The 27,199-nt window shown below is 33.0% G+C and overlaps 4 protein-coding genes and 1 pseudogene across 6 annotated transcripts; 4 read left to right on the plus strand and 1 right to left on the minus strand.

Moving 5' to 3' along the window:
• Window positions 1-327: 327 nt before the first annotated feature.
• On the minus strand, window positions 328-4,747 carry LOC107485461 (disease resistance protein RPV1-like). The gene is made up of 4 exons (XM_016105997.3): window positions 4,104-4,747; window positions 2,411-3,506; window positions 2,053-2,322; window positions 328-1,473 (listed from the first exon to the last, which is right to left on the minus strand). The coding sequence occupies exons 1-4, from the start codon at window positions 4,607-4,609 to the stop codon at window positions 343-345; spliced, it is 3,003 nt and encodes a 1,000-aa protein (XP_015961483.3). The 5' UTR covers window positions 4,610-4,747; the 3' UTR covers window positions 328-342.
• Window positions 4,748-5,528: 781 nt separating this feature from the next.
• Window positions 5,529-7,848, plus strand: LOC107485462 (phosphopantothenoylcysteine decarboxylase-like). The gene is made up of 3 exons (XM_016105998.3): window positions 5,529-5,651; window positions 6,503-6,910; window positions 7,340-7,848. The coding sequence occupies exons 2-3, from the start codon at window positions 6,572-6,574 to the stop codon at window positions 7,607-7,609; spliced, it is 609 nt and encodes a 202-aa protein (XP_015961484.2). The 5' UTR covers window positions 5,529-5,651; window positions 6,503-6,571; the 3' UTR covers window positions 7,610-7,848.
• A 6,334-nt stretch (window positions 7,849-14,182) lies between these two features.
• LOC127746679 (phosphopantothenoylcysteine decarboxylase-like) lies at window positions 14,183-15,133 on the plus strand (annotated as a pseudogene).
• A 2,873-nt stretch (window positions 15,134-18,006) lies between these two features.
• LOC107485464 (heat shock cognate 70 kDa protein-like) lies at window positions 18,007-20,714 on the plus strand. Of its 3 annotated transcripts, none has more exons than XM_052260785.1 (3): window positions 18,007-18,116; window positions 18,684-18,904; window positions 19,010-20,714. In XM_052260785.1, exons 2-3 carry the CDS (start codon window positions 18,685-18,687, stop codon window positions 20,644-20,646), a joined length of 1,857 nt encoding a protein of 618 aa, XP_052116745.1. In that variant the 5' UTR covers window positions 18,007-18,116; window position 18,684; the 3' UTR covers window positions 20,647-20,714. The 3 variants fall into 3 exon arrangements, with proteins under 3 accessions (XP_052116745.1, XP_052116746.1, XP_052116744.1); XM_052260786.1 differs by lacking the exon at window positions 18,007-18,116 and having other exon boundaries at window positions 18,518-18,904; window positions 19,010-19,960; window positions 20,348-20,714; XM_052260784.1 differs by lacking the exon at window positions 18,007-18,116 and having other exon boundaries at window positions 18,518-18,904.
• A 1,461-nt stretch (window positions 20,715-22,175) lies between these two features.
• Window positions 22,176-23,722, plus strand: LOC107485465 (heat shock 70 kDa protein 5-like). The gene is made up of 5 exons (XM_052260651.1): window positions 22,176-22,395; window positions 22,704-22,880; window positions 22,972-23,057; window positions 23,202-23,659; window positions 23,716-23,722. Exons 1-5 carry the CDS (start codon window positions 22,176-22,178, stop codon window positions 23,720-23,722), a joined length of 948 nt encoding a protein of 315 aa, XP_052116611.1.
• Window positions 23,723-27,199: the final 3,477 nt, after the last annotated feature.

The raw sequence follows: 27,199 nt of genomic DNA on the forward strand, positions 1-27,199 counted from the left end.
AAAATAAAAATAAAAATATTACTTGTCTTTTAAAATTTAACTTTTGGTTAAGTTTTTAAAAAAATTTATTATTATTTAATTAATTTAAATATTCACTTTTACATATTAATTATTTAAAATATTAAAAAAATTATTATTTTTTTTAAAAATAATATTTAAAATACTTAGTTGCACTGAAATAAAAAAAGGGCATCGAACTTGCAATTTCTTAGGTGAATATGGGGAGAATGCCATTTGAGTTATAGCTCGTTGACCACTAAAATAACTTTATTATAAATAATCATTAATAATTTGTGATTTAATTAATAAATCAGTGTAAGTGGCAGAAGTATAATTTAATTTTTAATAATCAAAATCATACATATAGTCAATAAAATATTGTTGATGCACCCAGCGGCCCCAGCATTGGTTGGAGCCATAGCTCCATGCTTGGTTGTGCATGTGGTAACTAAGGGCATTGTTGACAGAGAGCTTAAATGTATAATCAGGGCATAATTCAGCATTAAAATAGTCATTGGTTAGAAGGATAAAATACGTGCGATCGCCCTTTTCGCCTGAATTCTTCTTGGTGATCCATCTTCTACCATTGCAGACACACAAATCCGTCTTGTTCAAATAAGTAGCTGTCTCAAAGCATAGTATAATTCCCAACCTATCATTTGGAGGGAAATCACCTTGTGGTGGGAGAGAAATATGTTCACCATCTTCTAGATTGAACCTTAAAAAAGATTGCCACGGTGAAACTTTTTCTTTCCTATATATCCATGATGTGAACTCCATGATAAAGACCTGAGAATGATCACTGCTCGATGATCGAAAGAAATTGAATATGGTTTCACAGGGATCAAAATATCCTATTTCACCATAAGCAATGAAAGAATTGCATGCTTCCAATTTCTCAATACTTGAGGGGAGCACCGGGAGAGACTTAAGATTTGGGCAATTATTTAGACAAAGACGTTTGAGGTTGGGAAGTTTATGAAGGCTTATTGGTACATGGACAAATTTGTTACGAGACAGATTCAAATCAGTCAACAATGGCAAGTGGAAAATGTTGCAAGGGAATGCCAGTTCAGTTAGATTGCAGCAACTTAAGTCTAGACTGCATAGCAAAGGTAGACTTGATGAGACAGAACGTGGCAGGTTTTTTATGGAGGTTCGTTTCAAAGAAAGCAATGATAGTTTCATGCATTCCGCGAATTTTGGCAAGTTTACAAAACTGCTGCAATTGCTCAGGTCTAATTCCTCCAGTGAACTCATCTTCAGTTTGCCTGGAATAGTTTTGAGACTTGTGCAATTGCTGAAATCCAATTGAACAAGGTTCTCATGGTGTGTAAGGGATGGGTGAACCTCACTCAGCCCTGAGCAGAATTGCAGATTAAGCTTTTGAAGCATTGGTGCACCAGAAATATCAGGGGTTCCAGTTAGGTTCTCAGACACACTCAAATCCATGTACTTCAACTTTTCAAGAAACTGAACCAAATAGAGAAATATAATATAACCTTAAGTTATCGAGTAAATGGTTAAATTCGTCCCTAAAAAATTACTCATTCTCTACATTGGTTACTGAAAGATTTTTTTAATCAAATTCGTCTTTCAAAGATTTTTAGTTAGTCGCATTAGTCTCTCCATCACTTCCATTTCTCATGGCGTCAAAGTTTGTTGATATGGCACCTTAAGTGATGCCACAACAGACATCTGATTATCCTAATTAGGTGCTAACATGATAAATTTATAAAATTAGATCAAATCAATCCTAATTTGAGGAATTTCAATGTTTCAAAGTCTTGCTCAATTTGGAGCTGATTTGATCTAATTGCATAAACTTAGCATGTTAACAGTCAATTAGGACAGCTAGGAGTATACTATGGTCAATATAGTGTCACTTTAAACGTGTCACATCAACAAATTTTGACGTCGTTAACAAATAATGACAAAAGGACTAATGTGACTAAAAAAAAAAAAAACTTTCGGAGATCAATTTGAAGAACGAGTGATCTTAACTTATCATTTAAATTTCATTCAAATGAGGTATTGACAAAAGGAACTTACCTTTTTCCCGTGCCAAACTTGCTCAATCTTGCTATTCCGCAGTTTAATTTCAACCAGTTCATACTTTTGATCCGCCAGGGGTAAAGTCTTCAAGGGACAGTAATTCCAATGAAGGACTTTTAATGATCTAGGAAGGTAGTTGAGACCAAGTGGAAGTTTCATGCCATGTAAACTGAGAAATGTCAGTTGACTTGTCTTTGAAAAGGCTTCAATACTCCACTGAGCTTCATAACTTGAGTGTAGAACAATTCCTTGAATTGCTTCAGTTCCCTGCAAAATGCAATACCGTCATCTTACAAAATGATTTGTTTATGTAACACAATCATACCACATTTGTTGCAAGGAAATTGGCACCTACCATATCATTTGTCAAAACTTGATCAATGTCCTTTTTAGACCACAACCTGCTTCGTTTCCCGGGATTAGTTGGAAATTCTTGAAATACAATATTTTTTCCCATATCTTGAAGCAGATCATGCATTTCCAACATCTCATCCTTACTTAGAGTTATCAAAGATTTTTCAATCAAAGTAACAATTCCATTTTCAATTCCATCATAATAATCACACATCTGTAATATATTTACTACTTCGTCTCTGTTCATTCCTTTGAAGAAACAAGCAATATCCAGAAAGATATATTTCTCTGTTGGCTCTAAATGGTCAAAGCTTATTTTCAAAGTATTGAGGATTTCCGAGGGTAGAACGCTGCTCAATTCTCTAGCAGTTCTATGCCAAAAATGAAGATCTCTGCCACACCAATAGGAACCTAATACCTTAAGTGCCAATGGAAGGCCACCAGTATATTTGACAATGTCTTTGGACAAATCCAAATAGCCTTCTTCTGGTTGATCTCTTTTAAAGGCTTTCAAACAAAAGAGGCGGAGGGCTTCTTCTTCCACCAACCCTTCAACCTTATATGTTCCATTCACTCTATGTATCTCAAGCAAATGCATATACCTTGTTGTGATTATTACTGTGCTTCCAGGACCAAACCAATCTTGCTTCCCGGCCAAATTTTCCAACTGGATTTCCTCACTTACATCATCAAGAACAAGAAGAACCTTTTTCTTGCATAACCAGTTTCGTATCATCTTCTTTCCATCTTCAATGTCATAAAATTCATCACTAACATTTAGTGTTGAGAGAAGAAGCTTTTGTAAGTGAACAAAACCTTTTGCCTTGGAAACCTCCCTAACATCCCTCATAAAGCAACAAACTTGAAACTTGGATTGGATGGCTTCATAGACTGCTCTAGCAACGGTAGTTTTACCTATGCCACCCATGCCCCGTATGCCTACAAAGTGAACATTATTTGACCCCATACCTAGAAGTGAGAACACATCCTCCATCTTTGGAAGAATCCCAACAAGATTTTCTGGGCAAGATGGAAATTTTGGAAGTAGCTTCTTTTGTATGTGGTCAACTATGTTCTCCACTAGTCTTGCCTCCTGCCTGATAAAGAGAAGAAAGGTAATCATACATCTACCCACTCTGACAGGAAACACTGGCTAATAACTAATTCTAAGAACAGCAATGCTACATAATCAGCAAATATTATCATTTTAGACCAATAGTTTGCACCCATGTTGTTTACATGGTTTACACACAGAAGGTACATAATTTGCATTTATATTACCAGAATTTATGCCTGAAAACACAACTTGCATCCACATTTAGCAAAGTTTACACATGAAAAAAATTGGTATTTGAGCTGGCCAAAATTACCAAAATTTATTGGCCCCCATCTCCCCCCATCTCTTCTAAGAAAGATGTACCAAGAAATTTGTTAAGGATTAAATTGGTCTCCCCTCCCCACCAATTCTCTTCACGAATGATCAAATTGGAGAATGGAGATTAACCCAAATACCTAATCCAACCCATTAAAAAAATGAAAATGGATCAGATTTTCAAGTTGGTTGGATTTAAAAAAAATTTTGTTCACCCGGGATAAAAGTCGATGAATAACCGTTTCAAAGTAACTAAAATATTCTGGTAAATAAATGTTTATGGTACATATTATGAGGGAGAAAATGATGTGAGGAAACTTACTGGTTCTTGGAGTCCCAACCAGAAAAGCTAGCAATTTGGGTCAAAGCATTTGTCCATCTTCTAATCCTGTCACTGTCTTGACCAAATCTATTCTGATGTTTTCTAAGAGCTTTCTTGAAGTTTCCTTTTTGATGCCTAACATCAGAAGGCTCCACATTGTAGAAGACTGGCACAACAGATAGCCCATGATTCTTGCTGCACTCAAGGATCTTGTGTAGCTCGTCCAAGCACCAACTGGAGGAAGCATAGTTTGGCGAGAGAACAACGACAGCAAACATAGATTCTTCTATTGCTTTCAAAAGTTCATCTTGAATAGCATCACCTTTCTCAAGGTTCTTGTCGTCTCTGTAAGCTGTGATTCCTCGCCTTTCTAGTGAGGCAGATAGATGATCAGTGAAGCCTTTCCGGGTGTCTTCTCCCCTAAAACTCAAGAACACCTGATGCTTACAAGAGTCTCCGGTTGCAGTAGAAGAAGAGGCTTCACCTTCACCTAAAGCAGACGCCATATATGTTCAGCTATATGCTGCTCGGCGGTGCCTCTCTTCCGGGTTCGACACACTTCTCGGATAAATAGTATTACTAAAATGAATTCCAGTGTGAATACACGAAAGTGGGTAGAAGCTGCATGGGTTGTGTTCTACTCTGGAAAGTGGCTGGTGCATATCCTCAAAAAGAGCAGTTAAGGTAGTTTTGCAATAGAAATATTAGACACACATTTTTTTTAGACTGAGTCCAAGAATTTTTTCTAGAATAAATTTAAAAAATTTATTATTTTCTAAAAAAATTTAAAATAACTTTAAATATTAAATTTTTTTTTTTTGTCAAGATGAATTGCACTACATTTTAATGTGTTTATCTAGATAAAATATAAATACAACTTGCAGTTAATTCATTCAAGATTACATTACATAAATTCACTCTCTTTACCTTTTTTATTTCTTTTTTTATTTAAAATATATCTTGAACTCCATTATAATAATTTATTAGAAAAATATTATTAATTTATAATGAATCTGTTATATTTAATTTTTCTCAATCTATATATTTGTTGATATGCTAACTATGATATATGACGATGCTAATAATTTTGTACTACATATTATTAGTCAACAACGCAAAAAATGAATGAAAAAACTTACTATAAATTTTTTATAAAACCAAGATGATATTTTTTTATTATAAAAGATACTATTTTAATAAATATCAATTAGTTAGTAATTTTAAATACTACTTGGTCATTTTTTTAAAAATATTCAAAAATTAATCCTCCTTAATAATTTGATACTAAAAATGTTTTTTAATAATTAAAAGTTTAAAACCGATGTTTTAGAATAATTTTTCTTTTTTCTTTACATCAACGGAAAAAAAAAACGAAAAAAGAAAAGAAGAGGAAAACAGATAAACTAAATTTTGTGACTTGCGAGTCTCCCACCAAAAATTCAAAAAAATAAAGCTTGTGCTTGGCGTGGCTCTGTTTTCTTTCATTCTGATTGTGAATGCTGAGAAATTCAGAGATTCTTGAATCTTCAAAGAGACCAAGCTCACAAGGTAATTCTTCTTGTATTGTTGTTCTTCTCCTTTTTCTTTTTCTTTTTTACTTCCCTTTGGTTTTTGGTGTCATACGATAATGGATTCTCTTAGTACCCATTAAAGTTTTGGCCTCAAAATCGAGTCTTTGATGGGAATTTGGCATTTTTAATCATGTATCGTTGCACTTCTTGCATTTTTTGGTAGAATATCAATCCACCTCTCTCTGCTTTCTTCTTCTTGTGATCATGGATGGTGTGAAACTGTTAATAATTTATTCGAGAAAAAAATAATTTCATTTCAATGTGTAACCAAATCTGTTTTGTTGGTGAATTCAAAGCTGTATCATTTCTTGCAGCTTCCGGTTGTCAACTAAGTCGTTCACTGTTATTGCTACAATCACCTCTTTTCCCGTCCAGTGATTGCATGAGAATCTAGATTCTTTGATTAGGGATTTGCATACAAAAATTATGAAAATTTTATGATTTGGTGCTCTTTTTCATTATTGGTATTATCATTTTCTTTTGGAATATTGGTATGCTAAAACTAGTGACAATAATCTAGTGATGTGGATACTGAACTTTGGACTTGATAAAAATTCCGTTAAAAAACATTAGAAATTAACTATGATCCCTTTAATTATTGACAATGATTTATGTCTATGATTTCTCATACATTAATTAGGATGTGCTTAGGTTATTAAATTGTAAGAAGAATTAATCCTGTTTAACATTTATGCTTCCTGTTTGTTTTATGGATTGGACCTGCATTGTTTGTCTTGATGGTCTAAAGTTTAATAATTTTGCTATAGATATAGACATTGTAGCTGGCATATGAAAAGTCAAAAACTGACATAAGGTTGTATTTCACAGGGCATACTACAGTCTTACAGACATTGTCTTTTGTTGTACATCATTAGAAATCGTTGTTGGAATCTCTGGATGATGGCTTCTCAACGCGGAAAACGGAAACTCGAAGTACCAGATGCCCCTCCAAGGAAGCCTCAAATTCTACTCGCTGCTTGCGGATGTTTGGCTGCTGACCAATTTGCACTCCTTTGCAACTATTTCTTACAGTGGGCAGAAGTTAGAACAGTTGTAACAAAAACTGCTCAGAAATTTGTTAAAGTTTCTGATATTCCCCATACTGTGCCTATATATACGGATGAATATGAATCGTTTATTTGGAAAAAATTGGGTGATCCAGTTGTTCACATTGAACTTGCTAACTGGGCTGAAATCTTAGTCATTGCCCCCTTATCAGCAAATACTCTTTCAAAGGTAATCAAACTGAGATTTGCTTCTTTTTTTATTTTATAAATTATGTTCATATAACATGATAAAAATTGTTATAATGAATCCAATTTGCTACTGAAAGATCATAGTGCTAACAAATTAGTTCCCAAAAGGTATTACATTGGTCTGAGGTACTCCATTGATGAATTATGTTATTGCCAATAGATTTTCTTAGCGTTTACAAACTAATTTTTTAGAGACTAATTTGCTAGCAAATTGATAGTTTAAGGATTAGTTTGTTAGTATGTTACTTTTTAAGGACTAATTTGGCATCACATTGATGTGTCTTTTATGGACCAAATTGGTGATGCTCGCAAAATGTTATTTAATTCCTACTTCCTAGGCATCATGTAATGTTCAGTTGTTATTATGTATAAAGCTATGTCTAACATTGTCACATATGTGCTGCTGTAGATTGTTTCTGGGTTTAGTGACAATTTACTGACATGTATTGTAAGAGCTTGGGACTACAGCAAGCCAGTGTTTGTTGCAACATCCATGAACACTTTAATGTGGAAAAACCCTTTTTCAGAAAGGCATTGCATCGCCATTGAAGACCTTGGCATTAATTTAGTCCCCCCGCCTTCCGGGAATAACCCAGAGATGGCTGATCCCTCGGTGATTTACTCCACTGTGAGGCTCTCCTATGATTCAAAGATGAAGAAGGGACAGGGTGCGGTTTAGCATTTGTTTTGAGAATTGTGAGTGTAAAAACTAAAAAGGATTCCTTAAGGCTTCTTGATCTTCTGCTGTTGCATCATTCTTTTTGGCAATTTTTGTGTTTTCTCATACATCAAGTGTGATCATAGTTTTTGTGTATCACTGCTTGAGGGTTGGGACTCTAGTCTCTTTAATTTCTGTTAGTGTGTAACTGGATGTGTTAAGCATCATTAGGAATAAAATTGTAGCAACCTTTTGTGATTCTTTGCAGTTCTGTAGAATGACCTCAAATGTAAAACAAGTTCTGGCTTTTTGCATACATGAATAAAAAATACTGAATGTAATCATAGAGGAATAAGCTAGTTTCAAATATCTTAGCAAATTTTATGGATTCAATTAAATATGTAAAATGTGGTTATTCTCTATTCATCAATTCTGATAGATTTATGATTAAAATCTACAAGCTTGATCCATCTTGATATTGTCTTAAGCCGCATAGTAGAAGGTATATATTAGCTTAAAGTAAAAATGCAAAATGGAAGTGTTTTCAAAGAAACTGCATGTAATCATGTATCTTTAGTTCAGAAGTCAAGACTAAAGATATGTTCTGCTTTTCAGTAATGGCATATAGCAAATTTGACCTAAGTAGCTTAACTTTATTACCTTGGTTAGGCCCAAAACTGAAGAGAATAAAGAAACAAAAGGCACTATTTGCATTATGGGTGGCAACAGAACAGGTAGGGGCAGGTTTTATCCTATCCGATACCGTCCCGTTCTACAGTAGCCGTATAAAATCTGCTTTAATCCTATCTGTAGATATTAAAAACTTATACCCTAAATCGTCCCAATTTCTAGGATACTTGCCCTGTCTTTACCTGCCTTTATTAATTATTGAAATCTAATAAATAAAATTAAATTTCAAAATTTATATAATCATAGTTATATATAACATAAATTAAACTAAAAACTTAAGAATGATTTAATATCAAACAATAATATTAATAATTTTCTTAATTTTTTTAACATATATTAGATATAGTTGTTTCGGTCTTCTATCTTGCCCCTATTTTAATATTTTAAATTAAAATTCAAAATTTTATTTTCTAACTCATTTAAGTAATCTAATCCTCAAAAGAACATGGTCTTAATATTTGAATTTAATACTAAATAATATATTTGATTCTATTAATTAAATTCAAATTCAAATTCCCTTGTTGTTTCTTTTAGTTACCAAAGAAACAAATTCAAATTCAAATTTTTATTTTTTAATTTAATAAAATAACTTTAATTATTTAAAGAGTATTTTTATCGTTTAAAATTATATGAAAAGTGCAATTTTAGTCTTTTAAAATCAAATTTAAAGTTTAACATTATAAATTCATTAAATAATATCAATCCAAATTAGAATTAGATTTCTAAATAAAAGAAAAAAGAAAAGAAAAAATTTTCTGCAACGAAGAACAATATGAATAAAGAAAAAAAAAGGTGAATGATAATTGAAGTGAGATTAGAATTAAGTAAAAGTTATATAATTTGTTATTGGATTGGTTGTTCGAACTTGTAAGTCGGTCATTAATTTTCATAAGGGCATTTTTGTTTTTATTAAATTACCTATAAGAGTATTTGATAAATTAAATTTTAAAATTATATTTTTTAATTCATTTAAACAAATTTAAGTCTAAGATCATTTTTATTGTTTAAATTTCTAGTTTTTTTATGCATTTAAACAACATCAATACTAAAAATGTATTTTTGTCTTTTTATTAATATTTAAATAAATATTTTAAAATTTTAAAATTAATCTTTAAAAGAGATAATTTTATCTTTTAAAATTTAAATATAGTTTTTTAGTTTTAAAATAATTAAACAACTCTAACCCTAGAATGATATATTTTTGTCTTTTTTATAATTAAACTAAAATAAGTTTTACTCTTTTTAAAATTAAATTAAATTTTTAATTCAAATTAAATAAATTTAATCTTAAAAAGTATTTTAGTCTTTTAAAATTAATACCAAAAAATATGTTTGACTTTTCAGTTTTTTAAACCTTTTATAATAATGTTATAATAGTCTTTTTTTTTTTCAAAAATGTTATAATAGTTTAATACTTTAATATGAGTAATATTAACTATATAAAAGGGGATGAGAATTTTTCTTTTTATTGCTTTTCTCTTTGTTGTTTTTGGGTCTGAAGTTTGAATTTTGTGGCTTTTTTTTTGTGACTTAAAAAAAAATAAACAAAAACTAAGAACGAGAAAAAAAACAAGAAATTGTTTAAGAAAGGCAGTCCCGCTGAATATTACTCTCAAATTCTTTTCAAGGCAACGGAAGCTCCACTTGGGGAGAAAGGGTCCTCATTGCGGTCTTTGCCATGATGTCTGCTACTGTATTTGCATCTCTCAAGATCAACCGAAGATCAGCACGCCATTTTCAAGACATGATATCTCGAATTTTTAACACCAAAGGATCAATAAACCCAGAGCAATCTTGTAAATTATTGACAATAGTAAAAGCCTCCACACAATCTGTCTCACATATAATGTCTCTTTGTCCCGAGTCCCATGCTAAAAGAAAGCCTCTCCAAATAGTAAACAACTCTCCTTGCAAAATGCTACGACTCTCAATTGTTCCCAGACAGCCTCGTTGCCACCTTCCTTTCCAATTTCTGCTAACACAAGCAAAACCAACTCAAGCACCACTGCCAGGATAGCTAGCATCACAATTAATCTTAAAGGTACCCACTGAGGGGGGAATCCAAGAGCCACTAATGATTGAGGGGATAGACAGTCGTTGCAACTCAAAAATATTTTGGAGCTCCTTTTCCAAGGACAAAGCCATACCAATCACCTTGTCTGTGGTCCAATGGTCGTGAGGATGAAAGATCTCGTTATTCTTCGAATGCCAAATCCACCAGAGACTAGAAAAGAATCTAAAGGGGTGCTGTTTGCTATTATTTAAGAACCAACTCATCAAATCCACTGGTTGATCGGAGATCCCTAAAGCTTGCCAAACAAGTTGGGCTTTTGGACAATCCCGAATACAATATAATACCGATTCCTGACCTGAGAAACATCGTGGACAGCTATCCGTGTGCGAAATGCCCCTCTTAAAACGAAATGCAGTAGTAGGAAGAGCCTCCCGAAGACATAGCCAGGCCAAAAATTTGTGCTTTTCCAGAACATGTTGACGCCAAAGCCAAAGCCAATTACCCCTATCCTCCCAACTAAACATCTTCTTACTGAGCCACAAATAACCACTATAAGCATCATAAACCTTTGAAACCGCACCAGTCCAACACCAACCGACCTCTGAACCAGCTTGAACATCTGGGTTGTAAGAGTTAATGTTGCTCTGCAGAGACTGATTCAGAGGAGAATAGATATTCTCAAGGTTCCACTGTCCAGATGACCAAAGGTCCAAGATCCTGAGATCCGAATCAGAAATGTGAACATAATCCATCTTCTGACACAGTCGCCCCTCTCTTCTCCATTTAGAAAACCAAAAGTTCTGTTCCAAATCCCCAATGCACCAAATAAAACCTTCCTTCAGGATATCCCAAGCTCGACATATACTCTTCCAAACATAAGATCCCCTTTCTCGAGACCGACTAAGACAATCATCATTAGAAGAATGGTATTTCTCCATCAACAGTTGAACCCATAGCTTATCGGGATGGTGAAAAAGTTGCCAAACTAGTTTTTCAAGAAGAGCAATATTGGCACAAAAAGGATCTCTAATTCCCAGACCTCCAAACTTCTTAGGGGTGACCAACACTTTCCAATTAACTAGATTCAGGCCTCTACCATTAACTTGACCCTTCCATAGAAAGTTTCGCATCATGGATTCTATCTTATTAGTTACCCCTTTAGGGAAGAGAGATACTTGCATACGATAAGTAGGAATCGCAGTCACTACCGAGTTGAGCAAACAGAGTCTACCTGCCTTATTAAGCAATCTCCCTTTCCAGCTGGCTAGCCTTCCCCGAATCTTGTCCAGAACATCATTGAAAGTTGCGCGTGTCACCCGAGAGTGATTAAGGTTCACCCCTAAATACTTGCCCAAGTTCTGGATAAATCTGATGGAGGAGACTCTAGTGAAAATCTATTTTCTTGTTGCTGAAACATTCCTAGAGCATAGCGCTTTAGATTTCTCCACATTAACCTTCATCCCAGAGGCTCTGCAGAAATTTTCCAATGCTACCATTGCAGTTTGTTTCAAAACAATGTTATATTCCATTCTTTTGTCTTCTGATAATCACAAATGAAACTAGCAAATGATGTCTATTCATATGGTTTAACTAGTGAAAAATTTATGGTGCTCTCGGAAATTTGTGACCATGGGTGTGACTCTAGATTTGTTCGTTTTGTTCCTTATTCAAATACTCTTCGTCCATGTGGAATTGGTGCCAAAAATTTGCGTCCTTATTTTCAATTAAGGAAACCTGACAAGCCAGAAAAGTTAGAATCAGTCACATTAAATAACTTAATTAGGTTTACATAATTAGAGGATGAACAAGAATTTGAATTTTATTTAATATCAAATATATTTATATTTTGAATTTTTTTTATTTGTTGTGGTTGAATTTAGTCCCATTGTATAATTAATAATTTTAATTTTTATAATAATAATAATTTTCTCTTATTATATAATTTTCTCTACTTGATTGCTCAAAAACATCATATACACTAGTTAAGGACTTACATCAATTTGATAATCTGAATGAAATTCAGTCCAAATTTAAATTTTTATTAGAGGCATCAATTTATCTAGACTGATTATTCTTTCGTTCTAAGATGATGAAATTTACCATGGGGGCAATAAAGAAAATGAAAAAGCACAGTTCTTTGTATAAGTAAGGAAAATAATGTGAAAAAATTTTAAGGTTGACTGCAAAATTGCAAATGCTCTTGATGTGGTTAAGGCTCTATGAGAATTTTTTATTTCTTGAATCATTGTTTGAGCATTTCAGTCAATTAAATAGATTTTGATACAGGTGTAGTAACAGAGCAGTTAAATGTAAACTTGTGAATATATGTCATAGTTTACAAATAGTTTTACTATTCCTATTGCTTGATTAACATCTCTTTCTCAAGTATGCTTGCATCAGTAAATTAAATTATTATAACGAAACTTTTGAGAAATAAGTGTTAGTATAGCTCCATTGGTTTGGTTGATGCTTCCATCCTTTTCATGAAACAAATGTTCTCTTTTCTAATTTGTCAGCATTAACAGCAGTATCACATTATGATTCTTATGGCAAAACTTGTCAACTTTTGTTCTATACAGGTTTCTCATTATCCAGAATCTGAAATTCAATATGGCTTTCTTCTCTGAAATTGCTGAATCTATGACTGGGGCCCTTCTTTGCACTTTGGGTTCTTCTCTGCATTTGGCTTGGCTGCTCTCCAATGAAAGCCACTTGTATAGAACATAACGTAGGAAAATTTTCATTTGCTGAAGGAGGTTTGCTGCCTAACTTGATGGAACTTTGTAGAATGTGAAAAGCTAGTTAGCTTTATGGGTGCAAATAACTTGAATCCGCTGTCTTATTTATCATGAGATCCATGGTTCATGTAATAAGGTCCTTGATGGAAGTTTCTTGCTTATCTCCCTTCAATTTCTGAATCTATTCTGGCTTGTCAAGACCGGAAACTGGGACTATAAAGGGCTTTAAACTCATAAGCTGCCAAAAGTCAAAGGTCTACTCTTAGCAATGAATTCACCATTCTTTTTCTAAGTAAAAAGGTAAAGCCAATGACTCTCTCTTCGCCAACAACAACTCCTCTTCTAATAACATGAAGCCAATGACTCTCTCTGATGACAAGGACATAGCTCCACGTGTATCGTTGCACTTCTTGCATTTTTTTGGTAGAATATCAATCCACAGCTCTCTGATGGGTGTGAAACTGTTAATAATTTATTCCAGAAAAAAAATAATTTCATTTCAATGTGTAACCAAATCTGTTTTGTTGGCGAATTCAAAGCTGTATCATTTCTTGCAGCTTCCGGTTGTCAACTAAGTCGTTCACTGTTATTGCTACATTCACCTCTTTTCCTGTCCAGTGATTGCATGACAATCTAGATTCTTTGATTAGGGATTTGCAAACAAAAATTAAAATTTTATGATTTGGTAATCTTTTTCATTATTGGTACTATCATTTTCTTTTGGAATCTTGATGTGCTAAAACTAGTGACAATAATCTAGTAATGTGGATACTGAACTTTGGACTTGATAAAAATTCCGTTAAAAAACATTAGAAATTATCTATGATCCCTTTAATTATTGACAATGATTTATGTCTATGATTTCTCATACATTAATTAGGATGTGCTTATGTTATTAAATTGTAAGAAGAATTAATCCTGTTTAACATTTATGCTTCCTGTTTATTTTATGGATTGGAGCTGCATTGTTTGTCTTGATGGTCTAACGTTTAATAATTTTGCTGTAGAAATAGACATTGTAGCTGGCATATGAAAAGTCAAAAACTGACATAAGGTTGTATTTTCACATATTTCAGGGCATACTACAGTCTTACAGACATTGTCTTTTGTTGTACATCATTAGACCAAAATTGTTGTTGGAATCCCTGGATGATGGCTTCTCAACGCGGAAAACGGAAACTCGAAGTACCACATGCCCCTCCAAGGAAGCCTCGAATTCTACGCGCTGCTTGCGGATGTTTGGCTGCTGACCAATTTGCACTCCTTTGCAACTATTTCTTAGAGTGGGCAGAAGTTAAAGCAGTTATAACAAGAGCTGCTCGGAAATTTGTTAAAGCTACTGATATTCCCAATACTGTGCCTGTATATACGGATGAATATGAATGGTTTATTTGGAAAAGATTGGGTGAACCAGTTCTTCACATTGATCTTGCTAACTGGGCTGAAATCTTGGTCATTTCCCCCTTATCAGCAGAGACTCTTTCAAAGGTAATCAAACTGAGGTTTGCTTCTTTTTTTATTTTATAAACTATGTTCATATAACATGATAAAAATTGTTATAATGAATCCAATTTGCTACTGAAAGATCATAGTGCTAGCAAATTGATAGTTTAAGGATTAGTTTGTTAGTATGTTACTTTTTAAGGACTAATTTGGCATCACAGTGATGTGTCTTTTATGGACCAAATTGGTGATTCTCGCAAAATGTTATTTAATTCCTACTTCAGTTGTTATTATGTATAAAGCTATGTCTAATGTTGTCACATATGTGCTGCTGTAGATTGTTGCTGGGTTTAGTGACAATTTACTGACATGTATTGACAGTATTGTAAGAGCTTGGGACTACAGCAAGCCAATGTTTGTTGCAACATCCATGAACACTTTAATGTGGAAAAACCCTTTTTCAGAATGGCATTGCATCGCCATTGATGGCAACATAACGCCGCAGAGATGGCTGATCCCGCACTGATTTACTCCACTGTGAGGCTCTCCTATGATTCAAAGATGAAGAAGGGACAGGGAGCGGTTTAGCATTTGTTTTGAGAATTGTGAGTGAAAAAGGATTCTTAAGGCTTCTTGATCTTCTGCTGTTGCATCATTCTTTTGGCAATTTTTGTGTTTTCTCATACATCAAGTGTGTTTTCTCCTTACTGTATCACTGCTTGAGGGTTGGGACTTGGGACTCTAGTCTCTTTAATTTCTGTTAGTGTGTCAGTGGATGTGTTAAGCATCATTAGGAATAAAATTGTAGCAACCTTTTGTGATTCTTTGCAGTTCTGTAGAATGACCTCAAATGTAAAACAAGTTTTTGGCTTTTTGCATACATGAATAAAAAATACTGAATGTAATCATGGAGGAATAAGCTAGTTTCAAATATCTTAGCAAATTTTATGGATTCAACTAAATATGTAAAATGTGGTTATTCTCTATTCATCAATTCTGATAGATTTATGATTAAAATCTACAAGCTTGATCCATCTTGATATTGTCTTAAGCCGCATAGTAGAAGGTGTATATTAGCTTAAAGTAAAAAATGCAAAATGAAAGTGTTTTCAAAGAAACTGCATGTAGTCATATATCTTTACTTCAGTAATGGGCTAATGGCATATAGCAAATTTGACCTAAGTAGCTTTTTTTTTTTTTTTGGTATTCGACCTAAGTAGCTTAACTTGATTACCTTGGTTAGGCCCAAAACTGAAAGAGCGGCTAAGGACGGTTTTTATCCTATCTGATCCCGTCCAACCTTACAGTATCTCATATAAATTCTGCTCCAACTCTATCTGTGAATATTAAAAATCTATATCTTAATTAACCCGTCCCTACTTCTACGGATATCTACTCCATCTTTATCTGTCCATAGTAATTATTAAATTCTAATAAATAAAATTAAGTTTCAAAATTTATATAACTATAGTTATGTATAATCTAAATTAAACTAAAAATTTAAGAATGATATAATATCAAATAATAATATTAATAATTTTCTTAATTTTTTTAATATATATTTCTGGTCTTTTATTTTTTTTCTTATTTTAGTATTTTAAATTAAAATTTAAAATTTTACTTTTAAATTCATTTAAGTAATTTAATTTTAAAAAAATATTTTAATATTTAAATTTAATACTAAATAATATATTTATTTCTACTAATTAAATTCAAATTCAAATTTTCTCGTTGTTTCTTTTAGTTACAAAAAAAATCAAATGTAAATTTTTATTTTTAAATTTAAACAAACAACTTTAATTATTTAAAGAGTATTTTTATCACTTAAAATTATATAAAAAGTGGATTTTATTCTTTTTAAATCAAAATTTTAACATTATAAATGCATTAAATGATATCAATCCAAAATCCAAATTAGAATTAGATTTCTAAAGAAAAGAAAAGAAAAAATTTTCTACAACGAAGAACAATATTCTTAAGAAAAAAAAGGTGAATGATAATTGAAGTGAGATTAAGATTAAGTAAAAGTTATATAATTGTCATTGGATTGGTTGTTTGAGCTTGTAAGTCAGTCATTAATTTTTATAAGGGCATTTTTATCTTTATTAAATTACCTATAAGAGTATTTGATAAATTATAAATTTAAAATTATGTTTTCTAATTCATGTAAACAAATTTAATTCAAGTCACAAAAAAAAATTAATTCTAAAATAATTTTTATTGTTTAAATTTTTAGTTTTTTGATGCATTTAAACAACATCAATACCAAAAGGATATTTTTGTCCTTTTATTAATATTTTAAATAAATATTTTAGAATTTAAAATTAATCTTTAAAAGAAATAATTTTATCTTTTTAAATTTAAATATAGTTTTTTAGTTTTTAAAATAATTAAACAACTATAACCCTATTACCCTAGAATGGTATATTTTTGTCTTTTTATAATTAAACTAAAATAAGTTTTACTCTTTTTAAAATTAAATTAAATTTTTAATTCAAATTAAATAACTTTAATCTTAAAAAATATATATTTTTTTGGTAAAATCTTAAAAAATATTTTAGTAATTTAAAATTAATCAAAAAATATGTTTGACTTTTTCGATTTTTAAAACCTTTTATAATAATGTTATAATAGTCTTTCTTTTTTTAAAAATTTATAATAACTTTTTTTTTGTCAGATAGATTGGACAACTCTCAGTCCTAGATATCACAACACATTCACACTATACACTTACCCACATAACACTAATCACCAGGGTTCGAATCCAGATACAGACGCAGCGTATTAAGAGGCACACAAATTATCATCTAAGCTAAGATAAATTAAAATAATAATCTTAGCCTAAACAAATTCTAATTAAAAAAAAACATAAGATAAATGTGAAGTAACTTTTTCCTAACTCTTTAAAGGGAGTTTACTCCAAAGTTTCAACTAGAGGTGTACATGGTCTGGCTCGGTTCGGATTCGAATATTTTAGGAGCTAATTTGATGTGATTTCATTAGGTTTAGAGTCAAATAAAGGTCTCAAAAATAGACTTAGTCATTATTTAGGGTCGGGTCCAAGTCAAGGTGAATCCGGTTTCATCCGGTCTATATAAATCTTTAGAGAACTAAAAAAGGTATATATGTTTTAAATTAATTCCAATATTATATTATATTAATTATAAGGTTATTATTTTATTTTTAATCACACTTGTTAAATTAGAAAATAGATCAAAGAAACATCAAATTAAAATTTATGAACAAATTGAAGTTCAAATATGGATATTAACTTTTTAGTAACAAATTTTTCTTTATAAATAAGTATATTATAAATAAATTTTTTTATAAATAATTTTTTTTATAAATTATTGTTAAAGCCTTAAAGATCCAATTTGAATCCGGTATAATTGTGGCCGGAAAATATTTAAGTTTGATGAGATTTAGGGCCAAATTAATATCTAAAAAATAAATCCAATATATATTTAAGGTCGGGTATACATTAAGATAAACCGGTTTCACTCGAACATGTAAACTCCTAGTTTAAAGGAGCATGGTCTCCTCTATGCTATATAAAAGGGGATGAGAATTTTTCTTTTTATTGCTTTTGTCCTTCGTTCTTTCTGGGTCTGACGTTTGAATTTTGTGGCTTTTGAGTTCTAAGGTATGGGTATTGTTTCAAAACAATGTTATATTCCATACTTTTGTCTTCTGATAATCACAAATGAAACTAGCAAATGATGCTTGTTCATGACACCTTATAATCTTGATGTCACTTAAATTTGCACTTGCTTCAGCTTGTTATCTTTAATTTCTTGTTGAGTCTTTGAGAGAGAGAGAGAGAGAGAGAGATCAGACATACAGATTAAGTAGAAAGGAGCATGATGAGTTTTCTTCTCATGTGCTATCCAATAATTCAAACATCATTCTTTTTTAAATGAAGTTTGAAACTTTGCTGCTTATATCCACAAAAACTTTCAAGTCTTGAGCTATTAGGGCTAGGTTAGAATTTTACATGCTCTAAGCTTTTAGATGTCACTCTCAAGTTGTTCATTTGACTTTGAAGAAGAAAATGTGAACTTTTTTCATTGTCTACTGTCATAAACTATTGATAAAAGAATACCTTTTAGCATTACCATATGAAAACAAACTGCATTTTTTCTTACTTTGCACCAAAATAGCCTATGCTCTGTATCTTCCTAAGCATAATATCGACGTTCTTTTACCTTAGGATGGCCAGAAGATATAAGGGACATGCCGTGGGAATCGACCTTGGTACGACTTACTCGTGTGTTGCTGTGTGGCAAGACCAGCAAAGCCGAGTGGAGATCATTCATAATGACCAGGGAAATAGAACAACTCCTTCTTGTGTTGCTTTCACAGATCAGCAGAGGTTGATTGGTGATGCTGCTAAGCACCAGGCTGCTTCTAACCCAACCAACACTGTCTTTGGTAATTGATCTTCCTTTGTATGTTACTTCTTTAGTCAGTTCATCAATGTTTATGTGTTTCCTATTAATAGCTCATGGTAATTTATTATTATTATTTTCTTCTCAGATGCAAAGAGGTTGATTGGTAGAAAATATAACGACCCCATTATTAAGGATGACCTCTTGTTGTGGCCATTTAAGGTCACAGATGGTGTTAATGACAAACCAATGATTGTTGTTACGTATAAGGGTCAGGAAAAAAGTCTTTCTCCGGAAGAAATCTCAGCTATGGTTCTCACAAAGATGCGTGAGATTGCAGAGGCATATCTGGAGTCACATGTAAAGAATGCTGTGATTACTGTGCCTGCTTATTTCAATGACTCTCAGCGCAAAGCTACCAAAGATGCTGGTGCCATTGCTGGCCTCAATGTATTGCGCATAATCAATGAACCCACGGCTGCAGCTATTGCATATGGCCTTGACAAAAGAGCTGATTGTGATGAAAAGAGAAACATTTTCATCTTTGATCTTGGTGGTGGTACTTTCGATGTGTCTCTTCTTACTATTAAAGATAAGGTGTTTGAAGTTAAGGCCACTGCTGGAAACACACACCTTGGTGGAGAAGACTTTGATAACAGAATGGTGAACTACTTTGTGAAGGAGTTCAAAAGAAAGAACAAAGTGGATGTTAGTGGAAACCCAAGAGCATTAAGAAGATTGAGAAGTACATGTGAGAGGGCAAAAAGGGTACTGTCATTCGCAGTTGATACCATTGTTGAAGTAGATGCTTTATCCCAAGGCATTGACTTGTGCTCTTCAATTACTCGAGCTAGATTTGAGGAACTAAACATGGACCTCTTTAAAGAGTGTATGGAAGCAGTTGATAGGTGTCTTACAGATGCTAAGATAGACAAGAATTCTATACATGATGTTGTCCTCGTTGGGGGATCTTCTAGGATTCCCAAAGTGCAGGAGTTATTGCAGAAGTTTTTCAACAGGAAAGATCTCTACAATAGCATTAGTCCTGATGAGGCTGTAGCTTATGGTGCAGCAGTTCAGGCTGCACTATTGAGTGAAGGCATGAAGAATGTTCCAGATATGGTGCTACGTGATGTTACACCATTGTCACTTGGTGTAGCTCTACAAGGAGATATCATGAGTGTAGTGATTCCTAGGAATTCTACTATTCCTATAAAGAAGACAAAAGAATATGTCACAATCCATGATAACCAATACTCTGTACTTGAAGAAGTCTATGAGGGTGAGAGAATGAAAGCCAGTGATAACAACTTGCTGGGCCAGTTCACACTTTCTGGTATTCCTCCTGCTCCTCGAGGCCATCCTATTATGGTAAGCTTTGATATAGATTTTAATGGTATCCTCTGTGTATCTGCTAAGGAAAATACCACTGGCAATAAGAACCAAATTACCATAACCGATGACAAAGGAAGAATGTCAAGTGTAGAAATTGCAAGACTGGTTAGGGAAGCTGAGAAATACAAGGCTGAAGATATGAAGTTTCTTGAAAAGGCTAAAGCTATAAATGCTTTGGATGATTATGTTTACAAAATGGAGAAAGCTTTAAAGGATAAGGGCATTAGTAATAAGCTTTCCCAATATGACAAGAACAATATTAGTAATGCAATCACAAAGGCTAGAACATTTCTTGATGGTGACCAAAAGCAGGAGGAAATAAATGTGATCAAGGTTATGCTAAATGAGGTCAAACGCATCTTTGATCCCATTATGATCAAGATTGGCTAGTTGTTTTCAGAATCTTTTGTTTTTTTTTTTTAATGGTTATGCTTCTGTTTTGTGTTGCCTCCTTGATAGTGAAAGGGAAGGCTCTATTTTGTGTTTTAGTTAATAGTTTAAGGGTCAAGGCATGGTAGTGGCTAACGAACTTGAATAATGATATCCGATGGTATATTTTGCCAAAACCTTATCATTTTTTGAGTGAAGACCCAGTCGGATCCTCTCTATTTTCACAAAAAACAACGCAATTCTTTACTAAAACAAAAGGTTATTTCGCTCTTCGAATCCGTTCTTTATGAAATAACGCGACCCTTCTATCATTTTCACAGTAACACTTAGATCGGGGTCTAATTTGTCTCTCTTTACCATCATCTTTACTTTCTTCTCTTTGTATCATTCTCTGATCTCATCATCTTTACTCATGATTTTCATCTAATTAAGGAATATTATCATTTTGTTGTTGTATGCTCTCAAAAACAAAAGCCAAACACCACCATTACTATGTGAGTTGTATATTTAACGAAGAAAGTAAAGAAAGCATCTGAAATTATGCACACAAATTAAACAAACAAAGGACGTCCATAAGTTAAAACTGGAGGCTAGTTATCATCTATATTTTATTTTAAGAGCTAAAACTGAATAGAAAAAGTGATGAGATTTATGCTTCTTCAAGGTATGTGGTTGTTAAACATCCAATTCCGAGAGGTGGCAGAACCAGTTTGGTCATATATGATATTTATACCTGGTGGGTTTGTATTGCTAATGAATTAAACCTAACATTGCTTTAGTTAAGGTCCTTATGCATATTTATTAATGATGAACACTTATATGCAGTTGTTTACTCACATGTAGTTGTTTTCATGGGAAATTCATAGTTGAACATTGTTAAATAATAATTTAGTCAAATTATCAAATCATCTAATGGTTTTTAAATGTTAACTTCACATGGAGACAATTACATGCAAGTTTTCACCATTTATTAAATATACTTATTACTATTATCAGACCGGCTATACTTTATGGTACAGAGTGTTAGGCAGCCAAAGGGGAGCACAAACATAAGTTAAGTGTGGTAGAGATGAAGATGTTGAGATAGATGAGTGGTCATACGCGATTGGATAGAATAAGCAAACTATTGTGGAAAATATGGTAGAATTGCGACTCAAGCTATCTGAATATATGAGAAGAAGACCGATAGAGCACACAGCCAGGAGGGTGAATGAGATGAAAAATGGACAAAGGGTGAAAGACAGAGAAAGACCTAGGAAGAGTAAAGGAAGACTCTCCATGTAGCCGAGATTTTTTTTTGCTTTATTCAAGGTCATAGTATTAGTGATGATTTGCATGACTAATAGCCATATAGTGTTTGGTTAACTACTGGGGAACGAACAATTAAGCTTCACCCTTGATACTAGTATAATACATTAATAATTCATTTTATGGTTTCAAGGAACATAAATAAAATTTTATTAGTATATCTGTCTATTTACATATTCATATTTCATTTATACATTGCTTTTCGCAAAGAGAATTGAAGAATGGCAACAAAACATAAGGGTCATACGATAGGAATCGATCTTGGAACTACATACTCGTGTCTTGCAGCATGGGAAGAACAAAATGGTCGTGCAGAGATTATTGTGAATGATCAAGGCAACAGAACCACACCTTCTTTCGTTGCCTTCACCGATACTCAAAGATTGATTGGTGATGCTGCTAAAAATCAAGCCGCAGCCAACCCCTCTAACACCATCTTTGGTAACATGTTTGATTTCATCTTAGTCTCAAGTCTCATTAATAATGTTAATTTGATTCAAAGTGACTGTTAGTTTGGTAGTTATTACTACACGCATCCAACTCTAGTACACTAGTTTGGTTCATTGTTATTTCTCCTACACAAAGAAAATATGAAAGTAGAACAAGATTACTCTTTTGTAGATGCTAAAAGGTTGATTGGCAGAAAATACAAAGATCCTACAATTTACAATGATGACAAACCCAGAAAAAGTGTCTTGCTGCTGAAGAAATCTCATCTATGATCCTCACAAAGATGAAGGAGATTGCAGAGGCCTATTTGGAGTCTTCTGTGGACAATGCAGTTATTACAGTCCCTGCCTATTTCAATGACTCGCAGCGAAAACCCACCAAAGATGCAGGCATCATTGCCGGCCTTAATGTCATCAGAATCATCAACGAACCAACAGCTGCATCTCTTGCATATGGCCTTCGAAAGAGAGACAAATGTTCCGGAAAGCGCAATGTTTTCATATTTAGATCTTGGTGGTGGTACCTTTGATGTGTCTCTAGTCACAATTGAAGGTGATAACATTGAAGTTAAGGCCACTTCCAGAGACACTCATCTCGGAGGGGAAGATTTCAATAACAGAATGGTGAGTCACTTGGTACAAGAGTTCAAAAGAAAGATCAGAATGGACATTACTCGGGATCCCAGAGCAATGAGGAGGTTGAGAAACGAATGTGAGAAAGCGAAAAGGATATTTTCACATGCTAATGAGATAGATGCTTTGTTTCAAGGCATTGACTTTCGTTTCTCTATAACTTGTGCAAGGTTTGAAGAACTCAACAGGGACTTGTTTGAGAAGTGCATGGAGATTGCTCAGAAGTGTCTTGATGATGCTAAGATACATGACGTGGTCCTTGTTGGTGGATCTTCTAGAATCCCAAAAGTTCAGAGTTTATTGCAGAACTTCTTTGAAGGGAAGGATCTTTGCAAGAGTATCAACCCGGATGAAGCTGTTGCTTATGGTGCTGCAATTCAAGCTGCTTTGCTTAGTGAAAGTTATAGCATTGTGGCAAACATGGTACTAGTTGATGTCACTCCTATGTCTCTTGGTATAGCCACTCATGGAGATTTGATGAGTGTAGTGATTCCGAGAAATACTGCCATTCCTGTTAATATGGGTTCTGTATTTGTCACAATTGAAGATTATCAATCTGCTGCTACATTCCCAGTTTATGAAGGTGAAAGGTCAAAAGCTAGTGAAAATAATGAATATGAATGGTGCTATCCTATTGTGCATTTCACCAAAACTTACTTTTATCATTCTTATTTTGTAGCTCATAGATTTGTATTTTATTTGATTAATCCGTTTGATTTTGTCCTAATACAGATAATAAAAAATATTAATATAAAACAAATTGTGTATGTTAATAAGTAATAACCAAAGGAGATATGATGTGTATGTTTTGATTTCTGGAAATACTATATATTATACCTAGTGATGAGTTTGGAAAACTCTAAATTAAATTGATGATGATCAAACATTATTAACAGCAAAATTATTAATCTAATTTTGATTGATATATTAATTAAATCAACTTTGCTGTGCAAGTTTTAATTGGGCCGGAAAATAAAATGTTGCTAGCCCAAATTAAAACCAACAATCAGCCTTGCTACATGTTTTCTATTATGTGGCTGAATTGTTGTATTAATGGGCCAAGCTCAATGTTGTTGCAACCAAGCCCATATTTAATTTTAATGAAAGTTTCCTATGCTTGATCCGAAACCAAATTCATCAGGAAAGCAAATGTTATAAATGGGCCAGTTTTTATTGAACTTCAACATTAAGCCCATATCAAACCAAAGATCCAGTGCTTGGTCCGATACATAATGAAAGAAAGCAAATTGGCTCCATGCTTTCTAACGGATTCTATTTCTTGTTAAGAGATGGATTTCAAATTTAATTTGCTAGCATTGGAAACATGAGAGAGAATATGAGTGACTTTGATTAGATGGGTATCAATGAGCTACACGTTGCTCAGTAAAAGGGAAGTGGACATTTATTTTTTTGCTTTATCAAAACACATTAGTTAATGTTCAATTTCTCTTTCTTCTCTCTCATCTCTTTCCTTCTTCTCTTTCGGTTATTGTCCGGGAAGCCATGGAAGCTACACCTACTCACCGAAAAGAAGAAGCTGCATGCACCAAGACCATCAAGCTAATGATGGCAAGAAAACACATGAAAATAAAAGTATGCTGTGGCTGAGATTATCACCAAAAAGTGGTAAGATTTGGTGAGGTAATCTCGGATCCTTCATACTCAAAAAGAAAGAAGGAGATTCGGCCAGCAAGGTGAAGATTCTTGGAGGCATGGCTTGTCTCTGATTCTGCTCAACCACCACAGGAAGTAGCTAGAGTGGCGAAGTGATGGAAGAGGCAGAGATTGGAGCAGATGAAGTCATCATCATCATGAAGCATCAAGGGCCAGAAATCCATCTTGGAGATCAAGCCAAGGATGGAGCGCCCGGATTGATGAAGTGTGATGACCAAAGAAGAACTAGAGGTACTTGCATGTTGGATTTTGCACGAGTTACCTCTTCTCTCTGTGTGGCCGAACCGGTTTTGTTTTGGAGGAAAAGAAGCTAAGTTCGGTTTTTGTATTTCAACTGTGAAGGCTTCACTTTTCTATAAAAGGGGTGAACAGTCACGGTTTGATTCAAGGAGTAAGATTTGAGAGTGCAAGGCACAGAAGTCTCAGAGCTACCTAAGCTAGCAGTTTTTCTTCTCCTTCAATGTATTCTGTTTAGTATTTTTCTGTTTAATTTTGTCATGTCTTGAGTCTCATGGAAAAAGACAAACAAGTGAGGTTTGTATGAAAAAGTCATAGAGCGAAAAAAGGCATAGAGTGCAAAATTAAAAGAAAAAGCCATAGATGTCTTAGAGTTCTTTTGTTCATCTATGTTGTGTTTCATGATTCTGTGGAAATCCCCTTGTAAGTTGGGTTAGCACTTTACAATTTGTAATCTGGATAATTATAATGAAATTCCATCATTGTTGTGATGGAGACTGGCTGTAGGCTGCATTGCACTTAGCAGCTGAACCAGGATATATCTGGGTGTAATCTTCTCTCTCTACTTCTTCATTTCTGTTTCTGCTGCACAGGAGCTAAAATAAAAAATATCTCGTGCCAAGTGACGAGACAAAAGTAAAAAGTCTCGTGGCTAGGGACGAGACAAAAACAGAAAAGTCTCCTCAAAGACCAGAAAGTATAATCAAGAAAAAAGGGGGCTAAGATTCAACCCCCCTTCTCTTAGCCACTAAAACCATCACCTACAAAGATTGCCAGGAGGATCAAGCTTTACATTTGAGTTTGAGAAAGTGTCTACATAATATAAGAAATAAGATCAACCTAAATAACATGAAATATTTTAGATAATGATTATTGCTGCATAATTTAGTATTATCAAGTTAGTAATAGTAGTTTCAACTTAAATGTAAAAAAGCAGAGAAAATTTTATATTACACTCTGTAAATACAAATTACTTTGATATAGTCTACATCTAACCTACTAATCGTGTAATAAAGGTGTTATTTAACTTATTATCATCTTATCATACGTACATTAACTTGGAAATGAACTAGTTCTATTCCACGTTATAGGTGTTAACATCAAAGCAAAATAGCCGAAAATTTCTTAAGCAATGAAGCAGAACCATCGTCTTGGTTGTCATAATTTCCATGAAATGCATGCTTTAATTTGAAATTGAAGGTTCCAATGGAAACAGGCAATAGCCAATAGTTGAATGACACGTTTACTTGTGATAGTGAAGGATAATATAATATACATACCACAATTTCTTAGACAATAGTGCATAGCCTAAAATAGTCGTGACAGATTTGAATAACATGAAATCCATCCAAAGTCGAAGCAAACTACGTCGTGTGTCAAATCATGGGTTTTATTAGCTGCGTATTTCATTTTGAATTTGATTAATTAGTCTTAAATCGTTTTACTTTGTTTCCATATCGTTGTACAAATTAGTCCTCTACTCCCCTTATTTAATCGAGTGATAATGATGTGCGGAACGGATTATTATAAATAATATGAAAAAATATTAAAATACAGCACATAATCAACTAATATGTATTTTGAAGTTGTACTTTTTAAATTTTCATATGTATATTTTTTTGCTGATCATTGACTAGGTTTTTGTTGTCTCTTTGATAGCACAGCGTGATTCAATTAAAAAGGAAAATTAGAACATAAAAACTTTACTAAGTAGCAAAGAAAAAGGTAAAACATAATTTTTAAACAATTGTGCAATTCAATTTATGAGTTTAAATAATCTTTTAAGTAATGAATTTCAAAATTAATTAATTAATGATAATATACAATTGAATATTTGTATAAAATTATTTTACAACGTTAATACATGAAAATTAAATTTTTTATTTCTTTTATTTCAACTTTGAAGAGCCAATTTCAACTACTACAATATTAAAGCTATAAATTAAAATGTGATTAGATTATTGTTATTATCTGTATTTTAATTAATTTGTTTGGAAAGTGTATGTCATTGCACTTTGGTATATTATTATTATTTATGGATAAAATTAAACTAATTAACATCATAGTCAATTATCTAGAAATTTTTATGATATAATACTAGCTATATCTACTATACATATCCACACTATGGGAAATTTTCATGGAAAATGTACATGAAAAGGATCCTTCAAAAGGAAAGTTGTATGTTAATATATATAAGCTATACTTCTGAGCAATGAGTAGAAATATATTATATTGGATAATATATATAT

Source organism: Arachis duranensis, chromosome 4 (assembly GCF_000817695.3).
Source record: "Arachis duranensis cultivar V14167 chromosome 4, aradu.V14167.gnm2.J7QH, whole genome shotgun sequence".
In the NCBI taxonomy this organism is placed as follows: Eukaryota; Viridiplantae; Streptophyta; class Magnoliopsida; order Fabales; family Fabaceae; genus Arachis; species Arachis duranensis.

What these genes read in the sequence shown, in the direction of transcription:
- LOC107485461 (XM_016105997.3), bottom strand. Translation starts at nt 4,609, where the DNA reads ATGGCGTCTGCTTTAGGTGAAGGTGAAGCCTCTTCTTCTACTGCAACC. An exon ending in GGTTGGGACTCCAAGAACCA is followed by an intron (nt 3,507 to 4,103) that starts GTAAGTTTCCTC and finishes TCTCTTTATCAG; the next exon opens with GCAGGAGGCAAGACTAGTGG. An exon ending in AAGTTTTGACAAATGATATG is followed by an intron (nt 2,323 to 2,410) that starts GTAGGTGCCAAT and finishes TGCATTTTGCAG; the next exon opens with GGAACTGAAGCAATTCAAGG.
- LOC107485462 (XM_016105998.3), top strand. Translation starts at nt 6,572, where the DNA reads ATGATGGCTTCTCAACGCGGAAAACGGAAACTCGAAGTACCAGATGCC. An exon ending in CAGCAAATACTCTTTCAAAG is followed by an intron (nt 6,911 to 7,339) that starts GTAATCAAACTG and finishes GTGCTGCTGTAG; the next exon opens with ATTGTTTCTGGGTTTAGTGA.
- LOC107485464 (XM_052260784.1), top strand. Translation starts at nt 18,637, where the DNA reads ATGCTCTGTATCTTCCTAAGCATAATATCGACGTTCTTTTACCTTAGG. An exon ending in CCCAACCAACACTGTCTTTG is followed by an intron (nt 18,905 to 19,009) that starts GTAATTGATCTT and finishes TTTTCTTCTCAG; the next exon opens with ATGCAAAGAGGTTGATTGGT.
- LOC107485465 (XM_052260651.1), top strand. Translation starts at nt 22,176, where the DNA reads ATGGCAACAAAACATAAGGGTCATACGATAGGAATCGATCTTGGAACT. An exon ending in CCTTCGAAAGAGAGACAAAT is followed by an intron (nt 22,881 to 22,971) that starts GTTCCGGAAAGC and finishes ATAACATTGAAG; the next exon opens with TTAAGGCCACTTCCAGAGAC. An exon ending in TGGTACAAGAGTTCAAAAGA is followed by an intron (nt 23,058 to 23,201) that starts AAGATCAGAATG and finishes TCTATAACTTGT; the next exon opens with GCAAGGTTTGAAGAACTCAA.